Source organism: Prionailurus viverrinus, chromosome A2 (assembly GCF_022837055.1).
Source record: "Prionailurus viverrinus isolate Anna chromosome A2, UM_Priviv_1.0, whole genome shotgun sequence".
In the NCBI taxonomy this organism is placed as follows: domain Eukaryota; kingdom Metazoa; phylum Chordata; class Mammalia; order Carnivora; family Felidae; genus Prionailurus; species Prionailurus viverrinus.
Window position 1 is genome coordinate 139255134 of NC_062562.1, and position 25930 is coordinate 139281063.

The 25930-nt window shown below is 38.0% G+C and overlaps 1 protein-coding gene across 7 annotated transcripts in view; it reads left to right on the forward strand.

The window, feature by feature from the left end:
• Positions 1–25930, forward strand: part of CPED1 (cadherin like and PC-esterase domain containing 1) — a 268599-nt gene that overhangs the window by 61763 nt on the left and 180906 nt on the right. For 6 of the 7 annotated variants that reach the window (XR_007150228.1, XM_047849268.1, XM_047849265.1 and 3 more), the window contains exon 4: positions 2589–2664. Coding sequence is in view for 6 of the 7 variants with exons in the window: in XM_047849268.1 (XP_047705224.1) it covers positions 2589–2664 (76 nt within the window). In the remaining variant the exon portion in view is untranslated. Of the gene's footprint in view, positions 1–2588; positions 2665–17323; positions 17422–25930 lie in introns of those variants that run through there. The other variant, XM_047849271.1, reaches the window with a different exon arrangement.

The window sequence follows — 25930 nt, forward strand, 5'->3', positions numbered from 1 at the left end:
TGAGTTCGAGCCCCGCGTCAGGCTCTGGGCTGATGGCTCAGAGCCTGGAGCCTGCTTCCGATTCTGTGTCTCCCTCTCTCTCTGCCCCTCCCCCGTTCATGCTCTGTCTCTCTCTGTCCCCAAAATAAATAAACGTTGAAAAAAAAAAATTTTTAAAAAAAAAAATAAAAAAAAAAAAAAAAAAAAGAAAGTCACCTCTCTGATAAGATCCAACAACCTGCACTTGTGTCTGAAATCTATGCAAGCTGTACTATGTCTTTGCAGCATCTTTGCAAATTCTTCTGGCCCATTAGTTCAGTTATGGTTGCCCACTGACTGGGACTCTTCTTTCAATTTGTAAAGGATGGGACAGCTCATCCAGGATATACCAGTGCTGACCATCTGGCATAACAGCACTTTTGCTGTGAGCTCTTCACAAAGTGCAAGAAAGTTTTAATCTGGACCTTGTCAATACATAACCTTTAATGATACTTACCTATTCGCCCTGGGTGGCTCAGTCAGTTAAACCTCCGACTTCGGCTCAGGTCATGATCTCATGGTTCTTGGGTTTGAAACTGCATGGGGCTCTGTGCTGCCAGCTCAGAACCTGGAGCCTGCTGCGGAATCTGTGTCTCCTTCTCTCTCTGCCCCTTCTCCACGCACACACTCTCTCTCAAAAATAAATAAGCATTTAAAAAAATGATACTTAAAGCTACTTTTCTTTCTGGGTCCTTCTATTAAAGTTTCTATTTAGTCATTAGCAACTGAGTGATTTTGCCTGGGGTAGGGAAAATGGTTCAAGTGTATTGACCTTTAAAGCTTTTGACGATCTAATTTAGAAAACTCCTTCTGTCTATTATCTTTAACAAACAAAAATCTAAAACAAACAAACAAAAAACCTTTATTATAGTTTCTCCATACTTTTGCAGTATTCTGCTTCTTCCCTCCAGCCTTTCTTAGGAAGTCTGAATTATGACCTTAAGGACTTTCTGAAAACCCTTCCTTGTTTTCCACTTTTAGTCTCTGAACCTTATCATTTTTAAATTTGAGAAAGTAGACATGCCTAAAATCTGAAGTGTACTATACTTCTAGCCTTTGCCCCCACGCCCTGTGCCCTAAGAATGTAAGTGACTCAGACTTTGTTATCTTTGGAGACTTTCAAACTCGAGTATTTAACAATGTTGTTCCTGCAGATTCACAGGAGCTGGTTCTGCTGAAGCCCTGGCTTCATTTATACACAACGTGGGCTGAAGTTTACTGTTTGCTGAATAAATGAATAGAGTTAACGGGATTGCAGGAGTTGGAGAATGTTTTTTGCTTTTTGTTTTGTTTTTAATTTGTTGTCAAGTTAGCTGACATACAGTGTAGTCTTGGCTTCAGAAGTCTGTTCTCTGATTCATCACGTACATACAACACCCAGTGCCCATCCCAACAAGTGCCTTCCTCAATGCACATCTCCCATTTTCCCGGCCCCCATCAAAGGGTTGGAGGATGTTTAATCAACACACTATTTCAAAGCACTTTAAGAGAATCATTTCTTTGTAAAACTACAACTGATGATTGAATTACTACTTCCTAAAAATCTTAGAGAAGCAGTGGAACTCAGAGACCAAAAGCTCTAAGTGCTTTATTTTACAAATGTAGAAATTGAAAATGAGAAGCAAAAGTGATGTGCTCAAAGTTACGATTCTGTTAACTGTCCTAAGTAGGACTGTAACTCATGTTTCTGGTTCTCCAACTGCAGCTGAGTTATTTTCATATAGCCTTGTCAGTAGAACACAGCGGAGAAACTACAATACTTGATTAGTTTAGAGTGAGTTGGAAAGTATTCAATAATTTCACAAAAATGAACCTGATTTTCAAGCTAATTTACCCTGATCTCTTTCTGTTGGTTTTAACAAGGCTTTGCCATTTGAGGCATTATTTTTGGAATTTAGTTGATAATACCTAGATAATCAGTCTATGAATTCAGAAGAGAAGGACAGATTAAGCTTGTCTGTGTCTTTTCTTTATAAGTTAAAACGTATATTTGAATTTATGATAACTTCTATGAAGCTTTCTAAGAACAATTTTTTTTAAGAATAGAATTTTGCAGTGACTGGATTTTATATCTGGAAGCAATAATGCCCTTCAATATGAAGGGAAGATTACATATTAAATTTTGAAACAGGATTAGCACTGAATTTCCCACTAAATGTCTGTGATTTAAATCAGCGAGGGCCTTTGGAACTTCAGAGTTTAGTTGACTTTGAGGTATGGTTGGTGCTATTTTCTGCCAAAGCAAAATTTGCGACTGTCAAGTTATTTGTGTTATTCTGTTTACCATAAGAATGTATCTATTTCCTTTTAGTTTTAGCACATATCATGGTTTTGAAATATATCAAGGTTTTCAAAAATATTCTCAAATTTCTAAGGGCAAGTTTTTGTTTGATGTTATCAAATAAACCATTTTATTATTCTGGATTTAAATGTTGACTTTCAGAGATTTGAAGGTAGGGTGTGGATGGAGTACACAGTAGTTCACGTCTATACCCTGTGAGTTTTTGCATTTTCTTTGCTTTAGCATTTATGAATGCCTAACTCACTAGAAGCTTTTTCATTCCTTGCAGGTAAACATATTACCAGAAATACAGCATCAGCTTTGCAGTAAAGAAGGATTATGTCAAATAATTAGAAGATTTCCAGGTAATCTTTAGTTTGCCTCCTTATGCATAAACATGTGAGATATGTAGCCTGCTTTAGCAGATACCAAATAATGAGATCTCAGATCCATATATTTAGCTCCTCTGTCTATCATTTCACTATCACAAATCTTCCAGAATCCACAAGGTTTTTGCCCATGGGGAGACCCTGATAAAAAGGAATACAAACACAACGTTGGTATTCTTTCTTTTAGTTTTGCCTTCTAACTTTTAAGGTGAATATTCCCTTCTTCCTTTGTGTTTTTCTTTAAAATCATTCTTGTTTTATTTTATTTTTTATTTTTATTTTTTTATTTTTAAAACCCACTTTTATTTTTTTTCAATATATGAAATTTATTGTCAAATTGGTTTCCATACAACACCCAGTGCTCATCCCAAAAGGTGCCTCCTCAATACCCATCACCCACCCTCCCCTCCCTCCCACCCCCCATCAACCCTCAGTTTGTTCTCAGTTTTTAACAGTCTCTTATGCTTTGGCTGTCTCCCACTCTAACCTCTTTTTTTTTTTTCCTTCCCCTCCCCCATAGGTTTCTGTTAAGTTTCTCAGGATCCACATAAGAGTGAAAACATATGGTATCTGTCTTTCTCTGTATGGCTTATTTCACTTAGCATCACACTCTCCAGTTCCATCCACGTTGCTGCAAAGGGCCATATTTCATTCTTTCTCATTGCCACGTAGTACTCCATTGTGTATATAAACCACAATTTCTTTATCCATTCATCAGTTGATGGACATTTAGGCTCTTTCCATAATTTGGCTATTGTTGAGAGTGCTGCTATAAACATTGGGGTACAAGTGCCCCTATGCATCAGTACTCCTGTATCCCTTGGGTAAATTCCTAGCAGTGCTATTGCTGGGTCATAGGGTAGGTCTATTTTTAATTTTCTGAGGAACCTCCACACTGTTTTCCAGAGTGGCTGCACCAATTTGCATTCCCACCAACAGTGCAAGAGGGTTCCCGTTTCTCCACATCCTCTCCAGCATCTAGTCTCCTGATTTGTTCATTTTGGCCACTCTGACTGGCGTGAGGTGATATCTGAGTGTGGTTTTGATTTGTATTTCCCTGATAAGGAGCGATGTTGAGCATCTTTTCATGTGCCTGTTGGAATCCGGATGTCTTCTTTCTTGTTTTATTTTAAAAGCAATTATTATAATACTTCTTAATTATATAAAACTTGAGGTTTTAAAAATATATGTATTTCTTCATGATTAATTCTGATCTCAATAAATCTATTTCCTTTTTTTTTTAATTCCCTGAATTTGCCTGTTTTACACAGGATACTGAATGAGTAAATTCTATGCCTTGACAACATTAGTAATTTGGGACAACAATTAACATATCTTTTCCTCATAGATTCCCAGGGTGAAAGAAAAATAAGATGGTCTATGAGTCTTCATAGATCAAATTATAGCTTACTTTAAAACCCATCAGTGAAAGGGTTTCTCAAATTTCTTGTTTAAAACCTATTTCATGCTATACAGCTTATGCCCCTAGAAAGTATTTCACTATGTAATTAAAATTTAGAACTGCATAGCTTCAATTCTATTTTTAAAAATTTAATATGTGTTCTGGTGGAATCAGAAAACTGATATCTTATCCCATTGGGTTTTCCATGGGGTTTCTGCTTCCATACCAAAGATAAGCCACATTGGTATGTCCCATTGTAAAGACTAGTCTTCTGCTGTCATTTATTAAGGATTAAAATGTAGTAAAAATGAATCAAAAATTCAACTTTCAATTTAAGATACTTGCCTAAGATAAATAAGTCGCATAAACTTGGTTTTATAGTTATTGTTTTATGTGGCAATTGTAACTGCCTCCATAATCTCTAAGTTTTATTTTGTTTCCGTAAACTTCAGCTGGGTAGTTTTTATTTTATTTTAAAAAATGTAATGTTTTTGTGAGATGCAAGTAAAGTAATTATTTCCATTAATATATTATTAGGAAGTATCTAGGAATCCTTTAGGGAATTTGAAAAAAAATTTTGTTTATATTTTTAACAGAGCCTACATATTATTAAAGTATGTTTTTCTTTGTTGCTACTTACATTTCCTTTTTTTAAAAAAATATAATTTATTGTCAAGTTAGCTAGCATATAGTGTATACATGTGCTCTTGGCTTTGGGAGTAGAATCCCGTGATTCATCACTTACATACAACACCCAGTGCCCATCCCAACAAGTGCCCTCCTCAATGGCCATCACCCATTTTCACCTCCCCCTACAGCAACCCTCAGTTTGTTCTCTGTATTTAAGAGTCTCATATGGTTTGCCTCCCTCTCTGTTTATAACTATGTTTTTCCCTTCCCTTCCTCCATGGTCTTCTGTTAAGTTTCTCACATTCCACATTATGAGTGAAAACATGATATTGGTCTTTCTCTGACAGACTTATCTCACCCTAGCATAGTACCCTCCAGTTCCATCCATGTTGCTGCAAATGGCAAGATTTCATTCTTTTTCATTGCCAAGTAGTATTCCATTGTATATATAAACCACATCTTCTTTATCCATTCATCAGTTGATGGACATTTGGGCTCTTTCCATAATTTGGCTCTTATTGATAGTGCTGCTGTAAACATTGGGGTACATGTGCCCCTATGAATCAGAGCTCCTGTATCCTTTGGATAAATTCCTAGTAGTGCTATTTCTGGGTCATAGGGTAATTCTATTTTTAATTTTTTTGAGGAAACTCCACACTGTTTCCTAGAGTGGCTGCACCAGTTTGCATTCCCACCAAAAGTGCAAGAAGGTTCCCCTTTCTCCATATTCTCACCAACATCTATTATTTCCTGAGTTGTTAATTTTAGCCACTCTGACCTGTATGAGGTGGTATCTAAATGTGGTTTTGATATGTATTTCCCTGCTGATGAGCAATGTTGAGCATTTTTTCATATGCTTATTAGTCATCTGGATGTCTTCTTGGAAAAATTGTCTATTCATGTCTTCTATCCATTTCTTCACTGGATTATTATTATTATTTTGGGGGTGGTTGTTGAGTTTGGTAAATTCTTTATAGATTTTGTCATTTGCAAGTATGTTCTCCCATTCTGTCGGTTGCCTTTTAGTTTTGTTGATTGTTTCCTTTGTCGTGAGAAGATTTTCATCTTGATGAGGTCCCAATAGTTCATTTTTGCTTTTATTTCTCTTGCTTTTGGAGACGTGTCGAGTAAGAAGTTGCTGTGGCTGAAGTCAAAGAGGTTGTTGACTGTTTTCTCCTCTAGGATTGTGATGGTTACCTGTCTCACATTTAGGTCTTTCACGCATTTTGAGTTTATTTTTGTGTATGGTCTAAGAAGGTGGTCCAGTTTCATTCTTTTGCATGTTGCTGTCCAGTTCTCCCAGCACCATTTGTTAAAAAGACTGTCTTTTTTCCATTGGATACTCTTTCCTGCTTTGTCAAAGATTAGTTGGCCATACATTTGTAGGTACAATTCTGGACTAGTCACATTTCAAAATGATAGATTCAAAATATTAAGTTTCTTGGGGCGCCTGGGTGGCTCAGTCAGTTGAGTGTCCGACTTCGGCTCAGGTCTTGATCTCATGGTTCGTGAGTTTGAGCACTGCATCAGGCAGAGCCCACTTCAGATCCTCTGTGCCCTTTCTCTCTGCCCCTTCCCTGCTCACATTCTCTCTCTCAACAAATAAAACATTAACTAAAAAACATTAAGTTTCTTTAGCATTGGAGTTAGCAGAACATGTAGAATCATAGGACTAAAAGCTCATTTATACCCAGAAATTAGTTATCACTTTAAAAACACTTGCCAAACAACTCTTACACAAGTTTATATTTTATATTTTGCTTCCATACAATTAAGAAGTTTTTGTTTGTTTTTTTTTTTATTGTTGAGAGACAGAGAGAGATAGAGCATGAGCGGGGGAGGAGCAGAGACAGAGAGGGAGACACAGAATTCAAAGCAGGCTCCAGGCTTTGAACTATCAGCAAGCACAAAGCCTGATGTGGAGCTCAAACTCATGAACTGTGAGATCATGACCTGAGCCAAATTCAGACTCTTAACCAACTGAGTCACCCAGGTGCCCTACGATTAAGAGGTTTTTAACTGTCTCCATTTGCTTTAAATATTACTTTTTCCTCAAGAACATCTATAGGCTCTAGAAATATGTAGTCCTTTCACTACGACATCTAGTGTTTTAGTTTTCTATTTATCTCTGTGACTAACAGGGTAATTTCATGGAATATATAGCCTTTTAAGTAAAATTATTTCTCCTATCATGTTATCTTTCTTTAGCTGAAGATAATTTTCTTAGATGTGTAGCTTTAAAGGACAGCATGTAAGTTCACAGCATTACTTTCTGACTTAAACTTTATAATCAATAGCTTTTGTTATAGACTGTTGCTATGAATATACACTGTGTAGTATAAACCCTGTATTCACAAGACTGAAAACATTCTATTTGTTGTCAATACTGAATATTTAATATTGAATAGATTAGATAACAACATGTCTATGTCAGTACCTAAATATACACTACTATTAAAGAGGTAAGATAGTGAAACTAACCAAACTACTTTATAATTTAGCCATTTTACTTAAAGCCAAAATGTCCTGTGCTGTTTTAGGCTGTTTCCTTTGGAGGTAGACAAAACACAAATTTGTGACACCAGAGATTTAACTCTGCCAACTATTAGCTCTGTGATTCAGAGGTCGTTCATTTTTTGTTTGTTTGTTTGCTTTTTAATCTATAAAGTGAGGATAATGAAACCCATTTCATAAGTTTAATTTAAAAAATATAGTAGTTCCTATTATCTATGTGTGTGTGTGTAATTTGATTTGAATAATAAAGCATATTATATATTATACCTGACACATAATGCTCAAGTAATGGTAAATGGATCATCCTAGATGCAAAAAATCAAACAACACACCTCACAGTATTTAATATTTTTTCTCTTTATATGATTGATTATCACTCTGATTTCATGTTTCTGGCAAAAACTGTGAAGGGTCTGAGATTTCCCCCTATTTCCAAGCTCACAAGTCAGCCTGTCACTGTTTCCCAAGCACTGGCAAAAGACATGAGACTCCTGGGTCAGAGACAAACGACTTTATTATTTACAGCAATAGCAGTAGGCAGACTAGCAGCATTTGCACTGGTTCACTGAATCCCAGTTCCCACAGGGTGATGTGAAGAGAGCTAGGTGACACTTGTATACTTAGTGGTTTGCGTTTCAGTAGAGCAGCTCTGAGCTTAGGGGAGTTTGAATGTTTTATAATGGGCAGTAAGGATGCCTGCCCTTTGCTCCAGAGAGAGATATTATTTTTGTTATACTGGACAAAACCTTCTCTTTTTTCCAGAGTGAGACACCATCTCTATCTTTCAATTCTATCTACTATATAAATATCTTTGAAAAGATAGTTCAGGACAAAGATAATCAGTGCCTCTGTTCGCAAAATGTACAGAAATGTGAAAGATGCATGGAGAAGTATCTCCCAACAGTTTCAGAGAATACCGGACAAATTCTAGCTCTGAAGCTTAATCAGTGTATACTTCTGAGCAAGACTTAAAGCCGAGTTGTGCTTCGGTTTTCTTGCCTATGAAAATACAATGTTTGGCAATGAATAATAATGCTGAGATTCCATGATTCTGCTATACCTTTTTTTTCATTCAAACATGCTGTCCTGGGCTTTATCTTAAGCAGTAGGCAGAGACAGGGATGCTAAGAGAGGAGAGAAGATCATCTGGGTGGATGTAGCTGGAACCCTGCACATGTGGCAGGACAGAGTTTGGGCCAGAGGTAGAGGAGTGATTGAAGACAGCATGTAAGACTAACACAGTCTGTTCCGTTCCATAGTCAAACTGAATGTACCTGCCATTAGACTTGTGACTCACTTTAAAAGTCACAAATCCATGGGATTTTATTGGCTAGCACAGAGATTTATTTTTACCTTGGCATTTAAATGCTTTGCCTTTTGGGGAAAGAAGGTTTCATAACTTTTAGTTGGCCCAGAGTTCTGGTTAATGTTTTTTGTTGCTTTTTAGTAAGCTTTTTTTTTAAGATAAAAAGGATTTCTTTCCCATATTTGAAACAGAGACACAAAGCAAAACATCAGAGAAAGGTTTTACTTGGGTTCTGAGTTGTTGTTTTTGTTCTTTTTTACGCAGCATCACCACCCAATAAGCCCTGGTTAGAAGTGTGCCAGATTTTTGTCCATTACTTGTTCTTTCCAGTAGTTTTACCTCACCCCTGAGCATTGGCATTCACGGGAAGCTTGAAATGGTAGTACCCAGACTTGATGCAAAGGTAGCATTTTGAACACTTTAGGACCTGTGTCCTCATTTTTATAATGTGTGGGTACAGAAAGAGAAAGGAAAACGATACAAAATTAATCTTTTGTTGTATATAAAGAAGACTGGACTTTAAAATATCATAGATGTGGGACACCCGGATGGCTCAGTCAACTAAGCGTCCGACTTTGGCTCAGGTCATGATCTCACAGTTTGTGAGTTCGAGCCCATGTCAGGCTCTGTGCTGACAGCCCAGAGCCTGGAGCCTGCTTTGGATTCCGTGTCTCCCTCTCTCTCTGTCCCTCCTTTGTTTGCACTCTGTCTTGCTCTCTCTCAAAAATAAATAAAAACACTAAAAAAATATTTTTTTTATTTTTATTTTTTTTTCAACGTTTATTTATTTTTTTGGGACAGAGAGAGACAGAGCATGAACGGGGGAGGGGCAGAGAGAGAGGGAGACACAGAATCGGAAACAGGCTCCAGGCTCCGAGCCATCAGCCCAGAGCCTGACGCGGGGCTCGAACTCATGGACCGCGAGATCGTGACCTGGCTGAAGTCGGACGCTTAACCAACTGCGCCACCCAGGCGCCCCAAAAATATTTTTAATCATAGATGTTTACTACCAAATGTAAAACATAGGTTCCAAATAACATTATTGAAATTATTTTTAAACATTGATCAATAATAGTTATTTATCTCACGTGGCACTGATGATTGATTTTAATACTCCAGGTCTAAAAATTCCTATTTGTTATATGATGTCAGTGGAATATCATCAGGGAAACAGGTAGCTTAGCTTGGATTTAAATGAAGCAACATGGAAATTGTGAATGCTTAATACCGCTTGAGGATTTTTATTGCTTTCATTTTTTTCCTCCCCTCTGCTATAACTTGGAGGAATACTCTCCTTCAAACAAGAATACAAAAAGTGAGAACATTCCCATTAGTAAAGACTGGGGACTTGTCTCTTCAAGGCAATCAGGCAAACTTTCAGAGAAAGGCCAGTTTGCTTATTCTCTGTCCTCTCAAACGCTGACACCCCTTCTCTGTGTCTCCTGTGTGTTCCTTCATGTTTCTGCCTTTCCAAAGACTTCCATCTCCTGTCCTATACATGATTGTTTCCTTTATGCAAAACATTCTTTCCCCAAGTAAAACTCATCTCTTTAGTATGACTGACTTCAGCTAGGTGATAGCAGAAAGTAAGCTGATGGAACTAATTCAGACTAAATTACACCCTCACCCCGGTCATAAGCCTCTTAGATGTATTTGCATTTTTATAAAAGAAGCTTGCAAAGCCAATGAATTTCTAATTGGTAGAATTTCTGGAAGTGCACTTAAATTCCCATTCACTTCATCTGTAAGCCGTCCACTTGCAAAGCTACTTGGATCCGTCTACTTTATCTGTCTCTAGCATGACCAGTCTAGTTCAAGCCAACATTCTCTCATAAACTGCCCTTTCCTTTCTTGCCCCTGAAAAATCCACTCCATTACCGAGACTAAAGCCAGAGTTATCTTCCCCCATCCTTTTCATAAATAAAACAAGTTTATTAGACCTCCTCAGAGCAATTTATCTAGGGACTAAACAGTGAGGCCTAGGTAACTGGCTTTCTGATGCTCTGACTTGATCCCAGGTTAGATTTTATGTAGAAGAAAAGTCCCACACCCAAATGTTGTCAGGGACCTGGGATGTGACTTAAATAAATTCATAGCAAATTCAGCAGCTTGAGAGGTCAGATAACCGACACATTTTCAGATTTGGCCTGTCATCAAATTTATAGACTCTTTAAGCCATTTGGTCTCCCAGAAGAGAAGAGGAGGTGAAGACGTGGACAAGTACAAGGCAGTACCATGTGGCATCACCCAGATGTACCTCAGTAATGTTGCAGTGTTGGAAACTTAGGGGAAGTTCCCTCCTGTGTCTCACCCCTGCAAGATCCAGATCCCATGCAGTGATCCTTCTCTCACCCTCTGATCCCTATACTTGTCTATGCTCCTCCCCTTTGGCACATGTTTGCATTTTCCTAAACTCTTTGTGATTCCAGCTTCCATTTTCCTCACAGAACTTTGCTAACCCCTGAGAACAATGACGCTGGGTTTTCTGCTAAAAAAAAACCTTAATCTCGGGAGCTGGGAGGGATCCTCAGCATCTCTCCGCTCCTTCTCCTTACTGTCATCTATTGACATTCTGATCATTCAACATATTCTGTAAGGAAATTGTCACCCAGTTTAACTTCTTCCTCTCCACTTCAAATATGCCAGCATTCCTGTCAGTTTTGATGTCCATACCAATGACCTTTCATTGTCCTAACCTCGCAGCTCTTTGATGTTATCAAGCCATGACCTTCATTTCTAATCAACTTTAGCCTCCAAGTACTGTAGACTTCGTCAGCGGCTTGCATCACGCAGCACTACCCCATCTTTGAAAGCTTACTGATTCACGACTTTATAATCAGTCTTCCTGGTGTTTTCACTTCTTCAGTGCCAGAGGCTGAAACCTCAAATGACACTTTTAGTATTCTTAATTTTACTTCTTTCTTTAAGTCTGTCAGCCATTTTTGGTCATAATTCCTTTCTTACCAAGCCTAGACCACTTAGTCTGCCACTTGAAATATTTCTCTACAAGCACTTGCAACATTGTATTTTTCTTCCACACCAGTCCTTAAGGCAATTATATAAAAATCTCTTAACCTGACTTATCTGCTTCTACACAACAAACACTGGAGAAAATCATAGGAGTTTGCTGTGTTTTTGTTTTGTTTTGTTTTTGTTTTGTTTTGTTTTGTTTTGTTTTTCCTGAGGATGTCTTCCTCACTTGCTAAAATGGAAAAAAAAAATCATACCACTTTGCAATTGTCAGCTCAACCACCACCACAGCTGGCTGGTGGCCCCTGAAGCAGCCTGTCCTAATTTCTCTCTAAAATACTTATGAAAACACACACACACACACACACACACACACACACACACACACAAATTTAAAAACTGTTCCTAGCATGTGCATTGCGGAGATAGGAGGACTTTCCATGCATTGTAAGGCTGATGGAAGTAAATTGTCATTTCTAATTTTGTATTGATAGAGAAGATCCTCTTCGTCCTTGGTTATGATGTATTTCAAAAGAAAAGTGAGCAGAATGTGTTGATGGTTTGGATGGGTTTGTAAAAGAATATCTGCTGCGGTTTTAGCCAGCCATCAGTTGGGCTAAACACACTAGATACCAGGAATGGAGCTTAATCTGTCATTCAGCTTTAGGTACCAGAAAATTCAAGTGGGAAGTCAAGGGCACATTCCTTCCAAATTAAGCATATTGTTTTTAAAATGAAAAAAAAAAGTATAAAGAGGAAAATAAATATCTTGAATTCACTAACCCAGAAATAATTACTGGGAACATTTTTGTATGTTTTGTTACTCGAGAGTACCTTCCAAGTGAAGTCTACCCAATTTTTTGAGGTAAATTTATACTTTCTTTCCTCTGTGTTCCTATTGTACCATGTGAAAACCTCCATTATAGTCACCTCACATTGTATCTTAATTGCATCTGTATGTGTTTGTCTTCCCACAAGGACTGAGTGTCCCTGAGGGCAGGACCTTATTTCTCACTTCTCAAGTTCAGTACATGGTCGTAGTTCCTGGTATATAACAGCCACTCTAGTGTTTTTAAATTAGAAACTGGAGAGGATGTTAATGGAGGGTATCAGTGTTGTGAAAAGAGAGCCCTACCCATCATCAGGGGGTCTTGGCAAAGCTTAGACAGATTTATCCCTTTACCCATTACGAGCTCAATATTAAGTTGGTACTTTGGGGCAAAGGACAGGGGCAGGCAAATTTGAAAATACTGTCGCAGTCCTCCAAGATAGAATTACCCATTTTAAGTAATAAGGCATTTGCACTTGTGAAAGAACTAGAGAACTGTTATACTATTACACATGTGCAAGGCAGAAAGATACCAATAAATTACATAAGGCAGCTTCATCTTCTAGGGGATCACCACTGCAGCCAAAAGACTCACACCTCATTGCTTTCTAAAAGGACAAGCTTGGGGCGCCTGGGTGGCGCAGTCGGTTGAGCGTCCGACTTCAGCCAGGTCACGATCCCACAGTCCGTGAGTTCGAGCCCCGCGTCGGGCTCTGGGCTGATGGCTCAGAGCCTGGAGCCTGTTTCCGATTCTGTGTCTCCCTCTCTCTCTGCCCCTCCCCCGTTCATGCTCTGTCTCTCTCTGTCCCAAAAATAAATAAACGTTGAAAAAAAATTTTTTTTAAATAAATAAATAAATAAATAAATAAATAAATAAAAGGACAAGCTTAACACTTTATCACACTGTTGACTGGTCATTCATGCAGGATACACGTGGACGTGTTCTTCCCTTGGGTAGGCTCCTGTTTGCATACCATTGCAACCCAAAAGTCTTTAAGTATTTGTTCGCCACTTGTTTAGAATAGAAGCTAAGTGCTGACTTCCAGAATGATGGAGAAGGAAGATAATAGTAAGAACTCTCTCTTTCCTATGCAGTAAGGTTTTAGTACCTCTTATAGATCAGCTCTCTGGACAGTTTTCTTCATCTTAATGGTTCTACATTCAGAGTAGAGGAAATACAATACTTCTTGCTGACTATTGTGCTTCAGCACTTATTCTCCATGGATCCTGTGAAAGTGAGGGTGTCTGAGATATGGCCAGAACATCTAAATCAGAAAGAAAGAGCATTGATCTAGATTGCAGTGAATGTTAGGTGGATTATTTTTCTTTTTAAAGCTCTAAACCTTAAAGAAAAATCTCAGAAACCTTATTTAACAAAGAAACGGAGCTGCTCTGATCGATAATGGGTAGGATCCTACTCTCTTCATCCTTCCCTTTGTTCTTTTTTTTCATCCTCTTGGTGGCCCCTAGAAGCAACTTCCTAACACCTACTCGACCCCGGCAAGCTCACCAGAGTTCAGTCTGGGAATCATGGCTTGAAACAAGGAGCTTTAGAATAGAGAGAGTTAATAGCAGCCACTGGGGGTGGAAAATACTGCCATGATTCTATTTGCCAAGTATGAAAGTTAGGAATATTCTCTTTCCTTCCTGTATCCTGTTCAGGTTTTTGGTCACCTATGAGAAGGAAGTTAATGAAAACAGAAACAAAATTTTTAGAGTGATCAAACATGAATTTTTAAAATTACTTTCACCTTTCCCTTTTATTATGCCTTGATAACACTAGTAAGATACATTCATTAGGAGAAGATTAGAAAATACAGATAAACAAAAAGAAAGAAAAATGTAAATGCAGTGTCATTACATAATATTTCATACCTTCCTTATGAATGTACAAATTTTACATAGTAGAGTAACATACACTTTGAATGTGAATAAGCTATGGCATATTTATCAGTGGAAAACTATGAAGGCATTAAAAATGATGGAAATCGACACTATTTGGCAGAGAAAAATGCTCATACCATATTGTTGACTTAAAAATAAGGGTAATCCCTGTATATGCTGTACATATATTTTATATTATTATATGCTTTGCCTATGTATATAATATCTACTTATAAAATGTTATTAACAATGTTTTGTTTTCAAAACATATTCTTACTATAAACATACATGTATTAGTTCATTCATTCGTCAACAATGCCTCCATAAGGGAGATACTATTATTCCTTTTTTGCTCAAGTGGAGAGAAATCAGGGATGTTTCCCGAGACCACACATCTAACAGGTGGTAGCTGCACACAGGCACTATGAGTCTGGAGGATGAAGTTTTCAGCCACTGCACCTGGCCAAGCTCCTCAGCATGGTATTCAAGGCTCCCACTGGAGGGCAGCCTCCATTCCTCCCAGGTCGCCCACTATTCCCTCCACCCAAATCTGCTCAAGCCAGGCTCCTCTTTCCTCTGTGTCTTCAATGGCACACTTAACTGTCCTCTCCTCTCCCGGCCTTTACTCTAATGACCTCATTTGAACTTAATCATCTCTTTTAAAGACCTCTCTTTCAAATAGAGTCACACTCTGAAGTGCTGGGGGTTAGGACTTCGACAGATGAACTTCTAGGGGACACGGTTCCAATCATAACAGCCAGAGATGGGTGGAGGAGGGAAATATGATTGGCTGTTCCACCAGATCCATATGGAGAGAGGAGAGCAGATCCCCAGGGGAAGAAAGGGATATTGGACAGATGAAAACAACTTGACTGGTTACGATAAAGCCCATGGAATTCTTTAGGCAGAACAACCTCACACCCCCAACGCAAATCGTTTTAAAGTGAGAGACTATCTTTCTTCTCTTCAGCACCAAGAGTCCAATACTGTCCATTGGGGATTCAAGTGCCCTTCTGCTGACCCCTATGTGGATTGTCTTAGTTCTCACTTCCTGCCTTGAAGCTCAGTTCTCACATGCCTCTGCTCTCCAGAGCCAGCTAATTTAATAAATTAATTAGTCCTGCTGTGCTTTCCAGTCTCAACTGTACTGTACTTGCCCCACCCCCACCCAGGACATACTTCAACCCAAATGAATAATTCTATTGGTGAGAATTTTAGACACCATTGCAGAACCTCATGGAAACTGCTGAATCATGCAAATGTGACAGGCAATCTCTGACACTGTCTGACCTAACCATAAAATTCACCGCTCTGCCTGTAAGACATAAATCTCTAAATTAGCTAATCACAGCCAAAATCAAGTGAAGATTTTTGGGAAATGATAGCATAGCCTTGCTCCATTTCCTTGAAAAATGGGGGGGAAATATCTGCTGTTTCGTATGTAGTTTGTTAGTTGGAAACTACATAATTCTTCCTTCCAGCTGGTATTTCTTAAAAAGAAACAAGCTTGTCAATGGGCCTAAGATATATATACTGTGTAGTGCTTCATGCCTGGCCACTGGCAAGATGGAAGGCAAAGGCAGTGGTGGCCAGTAGCACTGGGATATGTGGATGAGTGTGCATTTTAGGAGACCCACTTTGTCATCTTCTCTCAGGGAGAAGCTGGCCCGAGATCACTGACCCAAAAGTGTCTCTTGCTTCTGTGTCACTCATGGCTTTACACTTTGCACGTTTGGCATGAGGCCCGTTTGAAAGGGACAGCATGTTCATTTTTCAGTAAACATTTGGCAGCTCGTTGACATCTCTGAAGTTGTGCTAAAGACCAGCTAGCTGAGGGAGCTTACTAATCCCTTTGCACTTTGATAGGAAAAGTCTGGTAAATCTTTACTGATTTGTGACCTTGCACTTCATGCCACCATGTAGGTATATCCATCTGTTTCACTTGGAGTTTGTTATCTTGGGCCACATACTGTGATATAACAGAGGCAACATCGTGTGACACACTTACAATATGATTCTGATTATTAATTGTGATTTTCAATGGGACTGTAAAGGAAGAAGTGGTAAGAGTGACCGTCACTCTTTTGTTGCCTAAATCTCTGTGGCAGGCTCCTATTTACTTATTTTGACGATAAAATAGGTGAATGAGAATAACACTTAAATAATACCAAAGCAACTTGTTACAACTGTGAACAACTTCAAACAATAAAACTGGATTTCTTTGCATTACATAATAAAGACTCAGTAAACTATATTTATACTTCATGGATTTGGTTATTCTGTTATCCCAGCCTGCATTTATTCATCAGTTGTTTTATATCTTGCTAAGTGTAGACACATTCCATGACTCAGTATGTAGCCTGCCAAAATAAACTATACTATGTTTGTTGGCATTTCCCTCAACAAATGCATCACCCAAGCAGTGACAATGGTATTTTCCCCACCTCAGTTCTTCTGGAGCCATTGTATTTGTAACAGATATATTAGCAGTGAATCTGAAGTTTTGATAAGATGCCTGAAAACATAACGTGCTTCAAAATAGACATAAAAGTTCTTACAGAAGTGGCCAAACTTTTTATTTTTATGCCATCAGAGGGCTACACTGTTTGGGGATTACAAGAGCTGATTAAGAAGGTTGCAAAACAAAATCAGGTTCAAGGATTTAGCTGGTGACATGTTCCAAATTCATCCTGACAGTTACATACTTGATTTGTAAGTGAACTCAATAGGCAAAGGAGAACTATACTATAATTTTGATTCATTTGTCTATACATTTTTAAATCTATTCATTTATGTATTTAGATAAATGAATATAAATATGTAAACATATAAATGTAATTTTTATATTAATTAAATCAATCAATCAGTCTATCCATCTGTCAAGAGTGTGTGTGTGTGTGTGTGTGTGTGTGTGTGTGTGTGTTTGGTGTTGGAAGATACAATGTGTGGAACTTCAAAATAACCTCTCTCCCAGTCTCCTAATGGCAGTAGACATAGATGTTGAACAACAAAAATGTCAAGTGTTATGAAAGAAAAATATTGTTAGTAAGTTTGTTGTGCTCATATCTTTTTTCATTCATTTTCATGGAAGTCTAGGACCATGAACTGACTTTTGATTTGCAAGATTATCATCAATATTATAAGATAAAAGCCCACTAAAGTGATCCATGAACTGTAATGCACACAGCTTCATGAAGGGTATGTTGTTTAACATATTATTCATGGGAAGGTGATTCTTGTTATGACTAGTCTCTTGAATTTTTCTTTGAAAGCATAATAATTAACAATACAATTTATTAGTACCAATACATTTTAACAGGCATTTAATGTCTTCCAATCTGACACATCCTGTTGAAAAATATATTGATAAAGGCCCAAAATGAGAGTTGCAGCAAGCTATACACAAAGTGAAATACATTTAGTTTCCTAAATAGAATGTTAGAGTCCTTCATTTGTAGTTGAACTTGTGATTAGAAAGGATACATATCTTGGCAGAACCATAATTAAGTGAATGAATGGGGTAGTTTTGGAGGATGTTTTACTCTTTGATGATGGGTTGGGTGTGCTTCTGTCTGGGAAAGAAGCATCGACTCTATTATATAGTAAACCCATACAAATCCTCTGATTCATTACACTAATAACTTTTGAGACCATTTTCTTTAAACTTCTATTAGCACCACCTAATGGTAAAATAATGGAACTTCTTTCTTCTCAGTCATTTTAATTAATGACAACATAGAGTCATAGCGGCACTACAATTCCAGCGTTGATAGCCATTTCGTGAGAAAATGTGTAGCATGCCAAAAGGTCAGCTTAACCCAAAAGGGACAAAAGTAGGTAATTCGTCCACATTCACCAAGAGGGCCTTTTGAGGGTCCGTTTTGCCTCACCCATTTCTAAGCATCTGCAAGAAAGCATGAACTGATGAGAATTTTAACCTTCTACCTAGTGAAGGCAGAATTCAGGAATCCTAAGGTCCAGGTTCGAGAAGACCTGAATTTTAGTTCCACTCAACTGCTCCTGCAGTTATGTGACTCTGGGAGAAGTACTTAGTCCGTTTGTGCCTCTTATCTAGGCTTGTAAAATGGGAACAATTATACTGACCATTCTTTCTGATAGAGTTGTCATGGAAATGCTTTACAAAAGAATATGTGTTGTAAATCTGTAAAAGCAATATGTGAGGCATTATTTCTATATTACTCAGGATGTCCATGAATTGACTCAGAAAGAAAAATTAAATGAGGCTTCCAATTTTCCACATTGACATAACTGTCACATAACAGAAATGTTCTTTTTGGAGGCATTCTGATACGGAAGGAAGTAGGCAAGTAATACCCAGAGTAAGGGGTTGAATACAGATAGCCATCAGAAAGAAGAAGTACTAGTTTTGGGTTTGTTTTATAGACAGTTATAGTGGGGCTTCTTGATTAATGCCACAGAATTATTTTATAGATAAATTACCCCAAGACAAGAACAGGAGGTAACATTAAGTTTTTACTACATGTCAGACACTGTCAAGCCCTTTACATATTCTTATAACTCTCTATGACCGTCTATGGGACAGATACTGTCATGACTTCTTTAGATAAAGAAATGGAAGCTCCAAGAACCTCTGGGAAATATAGCTAGAAAATCCATGTCTCAAGTACTGTCCTATACTTCTTATAATAACCCTGAGCCTCTATACTTTATTTTAAGCTTGTCTTATAATGTAAGAAAATAAGAAAGGAGCTATTTAAGAAAGCCTAATACCTGGGCCTAATGTGAAATTGAACTTATTTATCCACTTTATTATGATGATTGTAATTGTTTCATCAACTAAAATAATACTTAAAAAAATTTTTTTAATGTTTATATATATATATATATTGAGAAAGAGAGACAGAGCATGAACAGAGGAGGAGCAGAGAGAGAGAGGAACAGAGGAGGAGCAGAGAGAGAGACATAGAATCCAAAGCAAGCTCCAGGCTCTGAGCTGTCAGCATAGAGCCTGACGTGGGGCTCGAACCTACAAACCGTGAGATCATGACCTGAGTTGAAGTTGGCCGTTTAACTGACTGAGCCACCCAGGCGCCCCTAAAATAACCCTTTTTAAAAATAAAATGAAATAACCCTTTAAATTTATTTATCATAATACTTACATATAAGCAGATGTTAAGTGAATTTGCTCAGGCAAAAACATTGTTTTTTGTTTTGTTTTGGTCTTTTAATAGGGAACTCAATAGCAGATTGAAATTGCCAGCTCTGGGTAGTGAGAAGCTTGAGTCCTCAGCATTTACGGTCATTCTCTCTCTCTCGAGTCTTCTTGATTTTTCCTCTGTTACCTTTTTTCTGATGTGCCCACTCTAGGCTCAGCTCCCCAAACTATCTACAACCTTTCTAGGCAGAGTAGAAAATTACTGCAACAAACCTCAAACTGCAGCCACATGCCTGGAGTTAGGAGTGATGCAGGTGTGGGTATAGCCGCTGGACTCCGGTCTGGAATTTTAGTAACCACCCTGGGCCACGTAGGAGGGCCAAGAATTAGTTGTCCTGGTTTTTTGAAGCTGCCTTTCTGATCTTCCTGGGACGGTTTTTAGAATTCCCTGATTGTGCAGCCAAAGTGGTTAATAAAACTCACATTCATGATGTAGATTAAAAAATGTGAGTAGAACCAAATTATGTTTTGTGGGAAATATACGCTTTCTGTGGAATTAATGGTTCTTGACCATGGTTTTCAGAACAAGTAATTGCTTTGACCTGATTGCACGTCTGCTGTTGGATAGTGGCTAGGCAGAGGCTGAGCCAGACTGCATAGGTGGGATCCCATCTTAGCCACTTAATAGTCCGCTGTCCTTGGGCAAGTTTCTTACCTTGTCTGCACTTCAGTTTTCTGTCTGCAACATAGGGACAATAATGACTGTGTCTCCTAGGACTGGTAAGAGGATAGCATGAGTCAATACATTTAAAATACCTAGAACAATGCCTTGCACAGAATGTGCAACCCACAAATGTTAAGTATAATGACTGTTGCTTCAATAAGTATTTTCATAAATATTAGTGGATGATTACTAACTGGTAGTTTGGTGAGATGCATGTTTGTCAGGATTCACCAATGTGGGAATAAAACTAGGATCTTAAAATAGTCACAAAAATATTTCTTTGCTTCCACTTATACTCACTGTCCCCAGGCCCCTTCATCTCAAAATCCTTTTGCCAATCACTTTTGGGTCATCTTCTGTTCCTGTCAGACCCTGCATTCTTTTTTTGTAGCAGATATATTTTCTGACCTCTGGTTAATCTATAGCTTACCTGTACATAAAATTTCAACAAGCTAGTAAAATGCCCTAAGTTTAAAATAAAGGTTAAATAAAAGGAAAGTACTTTATAATATAATATATAATATAGTATGTAAATTTCAGGCATAATGATACCATAAGGTGTAACAAAATTGCCAAATGCTTGGCACTTAGAGTTTGAATCACCATGAATGTGACAGATACAAATTCGGACTGGTGCGGTTGTATTGTAAGGAGACTAAGATTCCCTGGGTCATGTCACTATTGATGATGTGCCTTTCCAAAATGGTGATCAGCTTGAGAAAGTCACAAACAAGACAAACAATAGTTTTCTCTTGTTTGCCCATGGAATTATACCCCTGCAAAATTCAGTGTATATTAAAACTGGGTAAAGTTCTTACTTATAGTTTTTATATAAAATGGAGTCAAGCTCTAGGTTCAAATAATCACCAACGGGCTTTTTACCTACATCAACGTCCAGGTAGATATTCAAAAGCGATGAGGGATGAGAAGGAATTTGTTGTTGTATAGAGTGATATTCGACATGGTAACAACTGTTGTGATATGTGCACTGGCCAATGAGGATTGATGCCTAATTGTTGAAACATGCTGGACTTTGCACCTTACCAGTACCTTCCAAATAAATATCCTCTTTATCCTACACAAAGCACAAATCCAGTGTTTATTAAATCGTTAAGTTTAATCCAATCACTTAAATTTCATTAAATTTTACTTATTAAATTTCAGTAGCATTCTTCATCACTGCCATGCCCTCAAATACCCTCTTTGTCTTTGAGGGTGTATCTTATTTGCTCATGAATGCAGTCTCTCATTCCTTGGTAGCATGTCCACCGTTTACTCCACGTCCGCCCTGGTGTCCTGTGCTCCTCTGCTGCTGATATACACCCCTGGTCATGCCCACCAAAGGCGCTCTGTCACTGGCGCCCCACATGGCAGAGGCTGCTGCTGCTCTGCCTGTCATTGTCTGTGCTAAGGTGCTAAGCCCGGTGTCAGGCACACAGGTGCATGCTGTGCCTGCTTCTCCTATGGCCGCTGCTGAAACTGTCGATGCCATGTCCCATTGGAATACTCACTGTTTTGCCAATGGCTTGGAAGTCCCTTGGTATTCTCAGAAGCCTGAATGGGTCAAAACCAAATTGACTTAGGAGTAAAAAATCAGGAGTTAAAATCCTTCTTTATAGTTTTTTGATTGCATATAATAAAAAAATTGTTTTAGTATTGTTTTTGCTCTGACCAAAACCTGGAATGGAAGACAGGCTATGGAATATAGGAGCAGTGTACTAGAAGCTGCCCTCCTCTTACATGTCCCATTATCCTGGGCCGTATCTTGCCAGCCACGTCTTTTCTTTTTAGGATAGGTTCCTTATTATTAGGCTTCACCCACAATTCTTCCAGTCAAGGCCAGACGTGGTGAACTCCTAGTTGAACACGGATTAGTTTCACACTAAAATTCTATCACACTGGTAGATAATAATCAGATAACAGTCTTGCGTCTCCCATTGACCATAGGGTTTAAAAGAGCAACAACACAGAGAAGTGTCTTTCTTTTCCCATGTTTGGGGGCTGTGATGGTAGCATTTAGCATTGTTGAGTTCTTAGAATGTCACAACTGGACCGGAAATATCTCTCTTGAACAGAGTATGGAAAAAGGGTTGTATTTATTCCTCAAGTATAAAGCCATTACTATTTATGTCCTTGTGTTCCAAATATTGTAGAAGCAAAAGTTTACTTTGAATCTAAATACAGAATTGAGAAGAAAAGAAGAAAGATTGCATGGTTAAGTCAACTGGTCTTTGGCCTAATTTATCTTTTTCAGTTCAGTATTTTGTAATGTTGCTCTTTCTAGATCCCTTCTCTCTCAGCCCTGGGTAGTAGGGCAGTCAACAACCAATTTTAGAAGAACTAGTGTCACTTAAGGGAAAGAACTTTAAACTATATTCATAGCAGGCTATAAAAAGCAGAGATACCACCCACAAAGTGATATTTAAAAATTTCCAGCTACGTGATTTATTGGTAAATGTACACATGTGTTGTGCTACAAACAAAATGAACGATGTACCAGGTGTACCCTGAGTTTTTAAATTAAGACTAATTTTACCTAAAGGACACATTTTAATAGAATATTTTGCTGTGTATAAGCTATGGAAACAACATTTTAAGCTGTCTGTGGGTGAAAAGTCCTTAATTATATAGAATATAGCTCACAGGGAAAAGCAAAACTGAAAAGCAACCAAAAAACCTAGAGTCTCATGTCAATTTTGAAAATTTCTAGTCAGAAACATGTGCCCTAATGTCAACTCAGGCTCTGAGGAGTAATGGATACTGTTATTATTTTAAGTGACTTGGTAAATAAAAGCCAGATTTGGGGGATTGAAGAAAACACTAAGCAGAATTCTCTCAGAAATCAGGGTAGTGGCAAGTTGAAGACTGGATGAGTAGTTCTGAAGCATTTTGCTGAAAACCTGAATTGCAAATCATTTAATGGATAATGGTAGCCATGAACTTCTGTCATTTTTCATTCTAGGTGCATGAAATTGAATGAACAACTCTTGAGTTCAACGTTTCTCCTAATGGAAATTTCATGACTTTTTCTCTAAATCTGATTTTGTTTGGCTGCCAGTGGCATCCCTTCCCTCACATCACAGTAGAGTGCCCCAGGAGTCCTCTTGGGCAAAGGGACCTGACCTTGGGCCAAGGGACCCAACCTTGGCTATGGAGACTGGAATCATGAATGGCAGCACCTAGGCAAAAACGGCCCCTTTGAGAGAATGCTGAGTATTACGTTGAGTTAGGCAAACAAAAAAAAACAAAACACTCCTTCCAACAACAATAGGTTTGACTCCAAAAGCCTTGAAGAGTGGTTTAGAGTTTTTTAATAGATTTTTTTTTTTTTTGAAATGTGGAGGGGTCAGGACAAAATGACTGCAAGGGAGGAATTAGCCTTACTCAACAAAAAATTAAATTTGTGCCCAAATCTGCATTTATAACTCTCATCTCTCTCTGGGTAACCCCCTCTAGCTCAACAAAGCATCACCTGTACAACCTCTCTTCTAATTGATTTCTATATCCGCTCTTCTCTAACTTATTTATATAACTTAAAAAATTTAAATGTATTTCTTCCCATTACTCCAAACACTGTAACAAAGACATGGTTCCCACATAAGCATACATCATTCTTTAATAGATGGGAAAGGAGGAGGGGAATACCTGTACTTTGATAAGTTTTTCACTGTTACCCAATATTTTTCCCTTTTGAGTTAAAACTAGCTTCAATTTTTTCCACCACTTAACAATCAAAACTTTTTTTATTTTTAAAGATCTAATTTTTAAGTAATCTCTATACCCAACATGGGATTCAAACCCACAACCCTGAGATCAAGAGTCACATGCTCCCGGGGCACCTGAGTGGCTCAGTTGGTTAAGGGGCCAGCTTCGGCTCAGGTCATGATCTTGTGGTTCAGGAGTTTGAGCCCCGCATTGGGGTCCGTGCTGACAGCTCAGGGCCTGGATCCTGCTTTGGATCCTGTGTCTTCCTCTCTCTCTGTTCCTCCCCCGCTCACACTCTGTTTCATTGTCTCTCTCTCAAAACTAAATAAAGAATTTTAAAAAATTTAAAAAAAAAAGAGTTACATGCTCCACCAACCAAGCTGGCCAGGCACCCCAACAATCCAAGCTTTTTAATTCAGCTTCCATTGAGCCAAAGTATAGCAGAGTTGGATTGGTTAACTCATGACTTTGAGCCTTGACTGATGCCAGAGCTCACAGGATTTTTAAGGTGATGACTACACATCTTTAATTTATTAAAAATGACTGGGACATTATTGGGTGCCACAGAGTCATTTTCCCAAAAGCATTCAGTGTATTTGGTAAGTAAAAAAAAACAAGATATAAATGACTTGCTATCCACCATCCACCTATTTTAAGGCATCTAAGTGGCACTTTAGAACTGGATGTTCAGTCTGGATTGCTATTCAGGGACATGCAGACAAGTGGGGTTAATTGAGATAAAATGCTGATGTCAAAACTAAAGCCTGAGTTAGAGTGTATTAAATCTCTGAAAAATAATTATCTAAAAATTTCTAAAAAATATATATATATATACATAAAATTTATATCCATATACTCACATATATATACACACACATGCATGTATATACTAAAAGCATCTTGGCAATAAAAAAGATATGTATAAAGAAAATATGAAGAATATCCTTATAGAAAATAGTCATTTGAGTTTAATGTCCTGACCAAAATTCGCACAGAGAGGAGACAGCTTAACTTCAGGGTTTAAAATCTAGAGAAGAGTAGGAAAAGAAAAACTCAAAATTTTTATCACCTAATTAACATTTTTTTTTTAATTTTTTTTTCAACGTTTATTTATTTTTGGGACAGAGAGAGACAGAGCATGAACGGGGCAGGGGCAGAGAGAGAGGGAGACACAGAATTGGAAACAGGCTCCAGGCTCTGAGCCATCAGCCCAGAGCCCGATGTGGGGCTCGAACTCACAGACCGCGAGATCGTGACCTGGCTGAAGTCCGACGCTTAACCGACGGTGCCACCCAGGCGCCCCGACATTTTTAAAGACCAACAGTTATTTAGCACTTCAGATATGAAGACCCCTCCCCTTTTGGCTCAATTAGTTGGTTAATTCTTTAGTCATTTACAAGGTATAAAATAGGTCAAATGTACCTGGCTATTGATCAGTTTACCTGGCTAAGGTTGAAAACTGAGACACCATCTCACAAATCCTTGTTAGGTTCCGCTTGACCTCTGACTCTTGCCCTTTGTGTCCTCATCTATATTAGGAGTGGACTCTTATATTATGATGCTGCTCAGCCAAGCCTGATCTCCAAAGACTCCAACTATATGGCTGGTCAGTTGTGGGAGGGGAAAGAACTTAGAATAAAATGGTTCCATAGAAATATGTTTGCTGTCTCCTAACCAAAAATCTTTTCTGACATATTTCCATGTTCTTGACCTATTTCTGGCATTTGGATCTCTGGCCCTCATTAGATTTCATTTGGCAACTGGCTCTAGTCTCCACATGTTCTATATTTTTGTCTCAATCTTGGAGTTAGATATTATGAAAATATTGATATTCTAAATATGTACTTGGCTCACATATAATACACTTATTTATAAATAGTGTAGAAGTAGAGAAGAAAATTGACAGTAATACTGTGCATGTTTTATTATACCAAAAACATAGGGTAAAAATTGAAGATTGAGTTGGTCTGTGAAGTTACCATTAAAGGAGAAATAGGTTAATGCATCATTTTGTTTAAAATGGGGGCAATCACCCCCATTGTTTGTGTCTTGTATTTAAATTAGGATTGACTTTAATATACTTAAGAAGAATTTGGAAATCACAAATTTTTAGTAAGTCATTAATTATTCTGATGTAATAT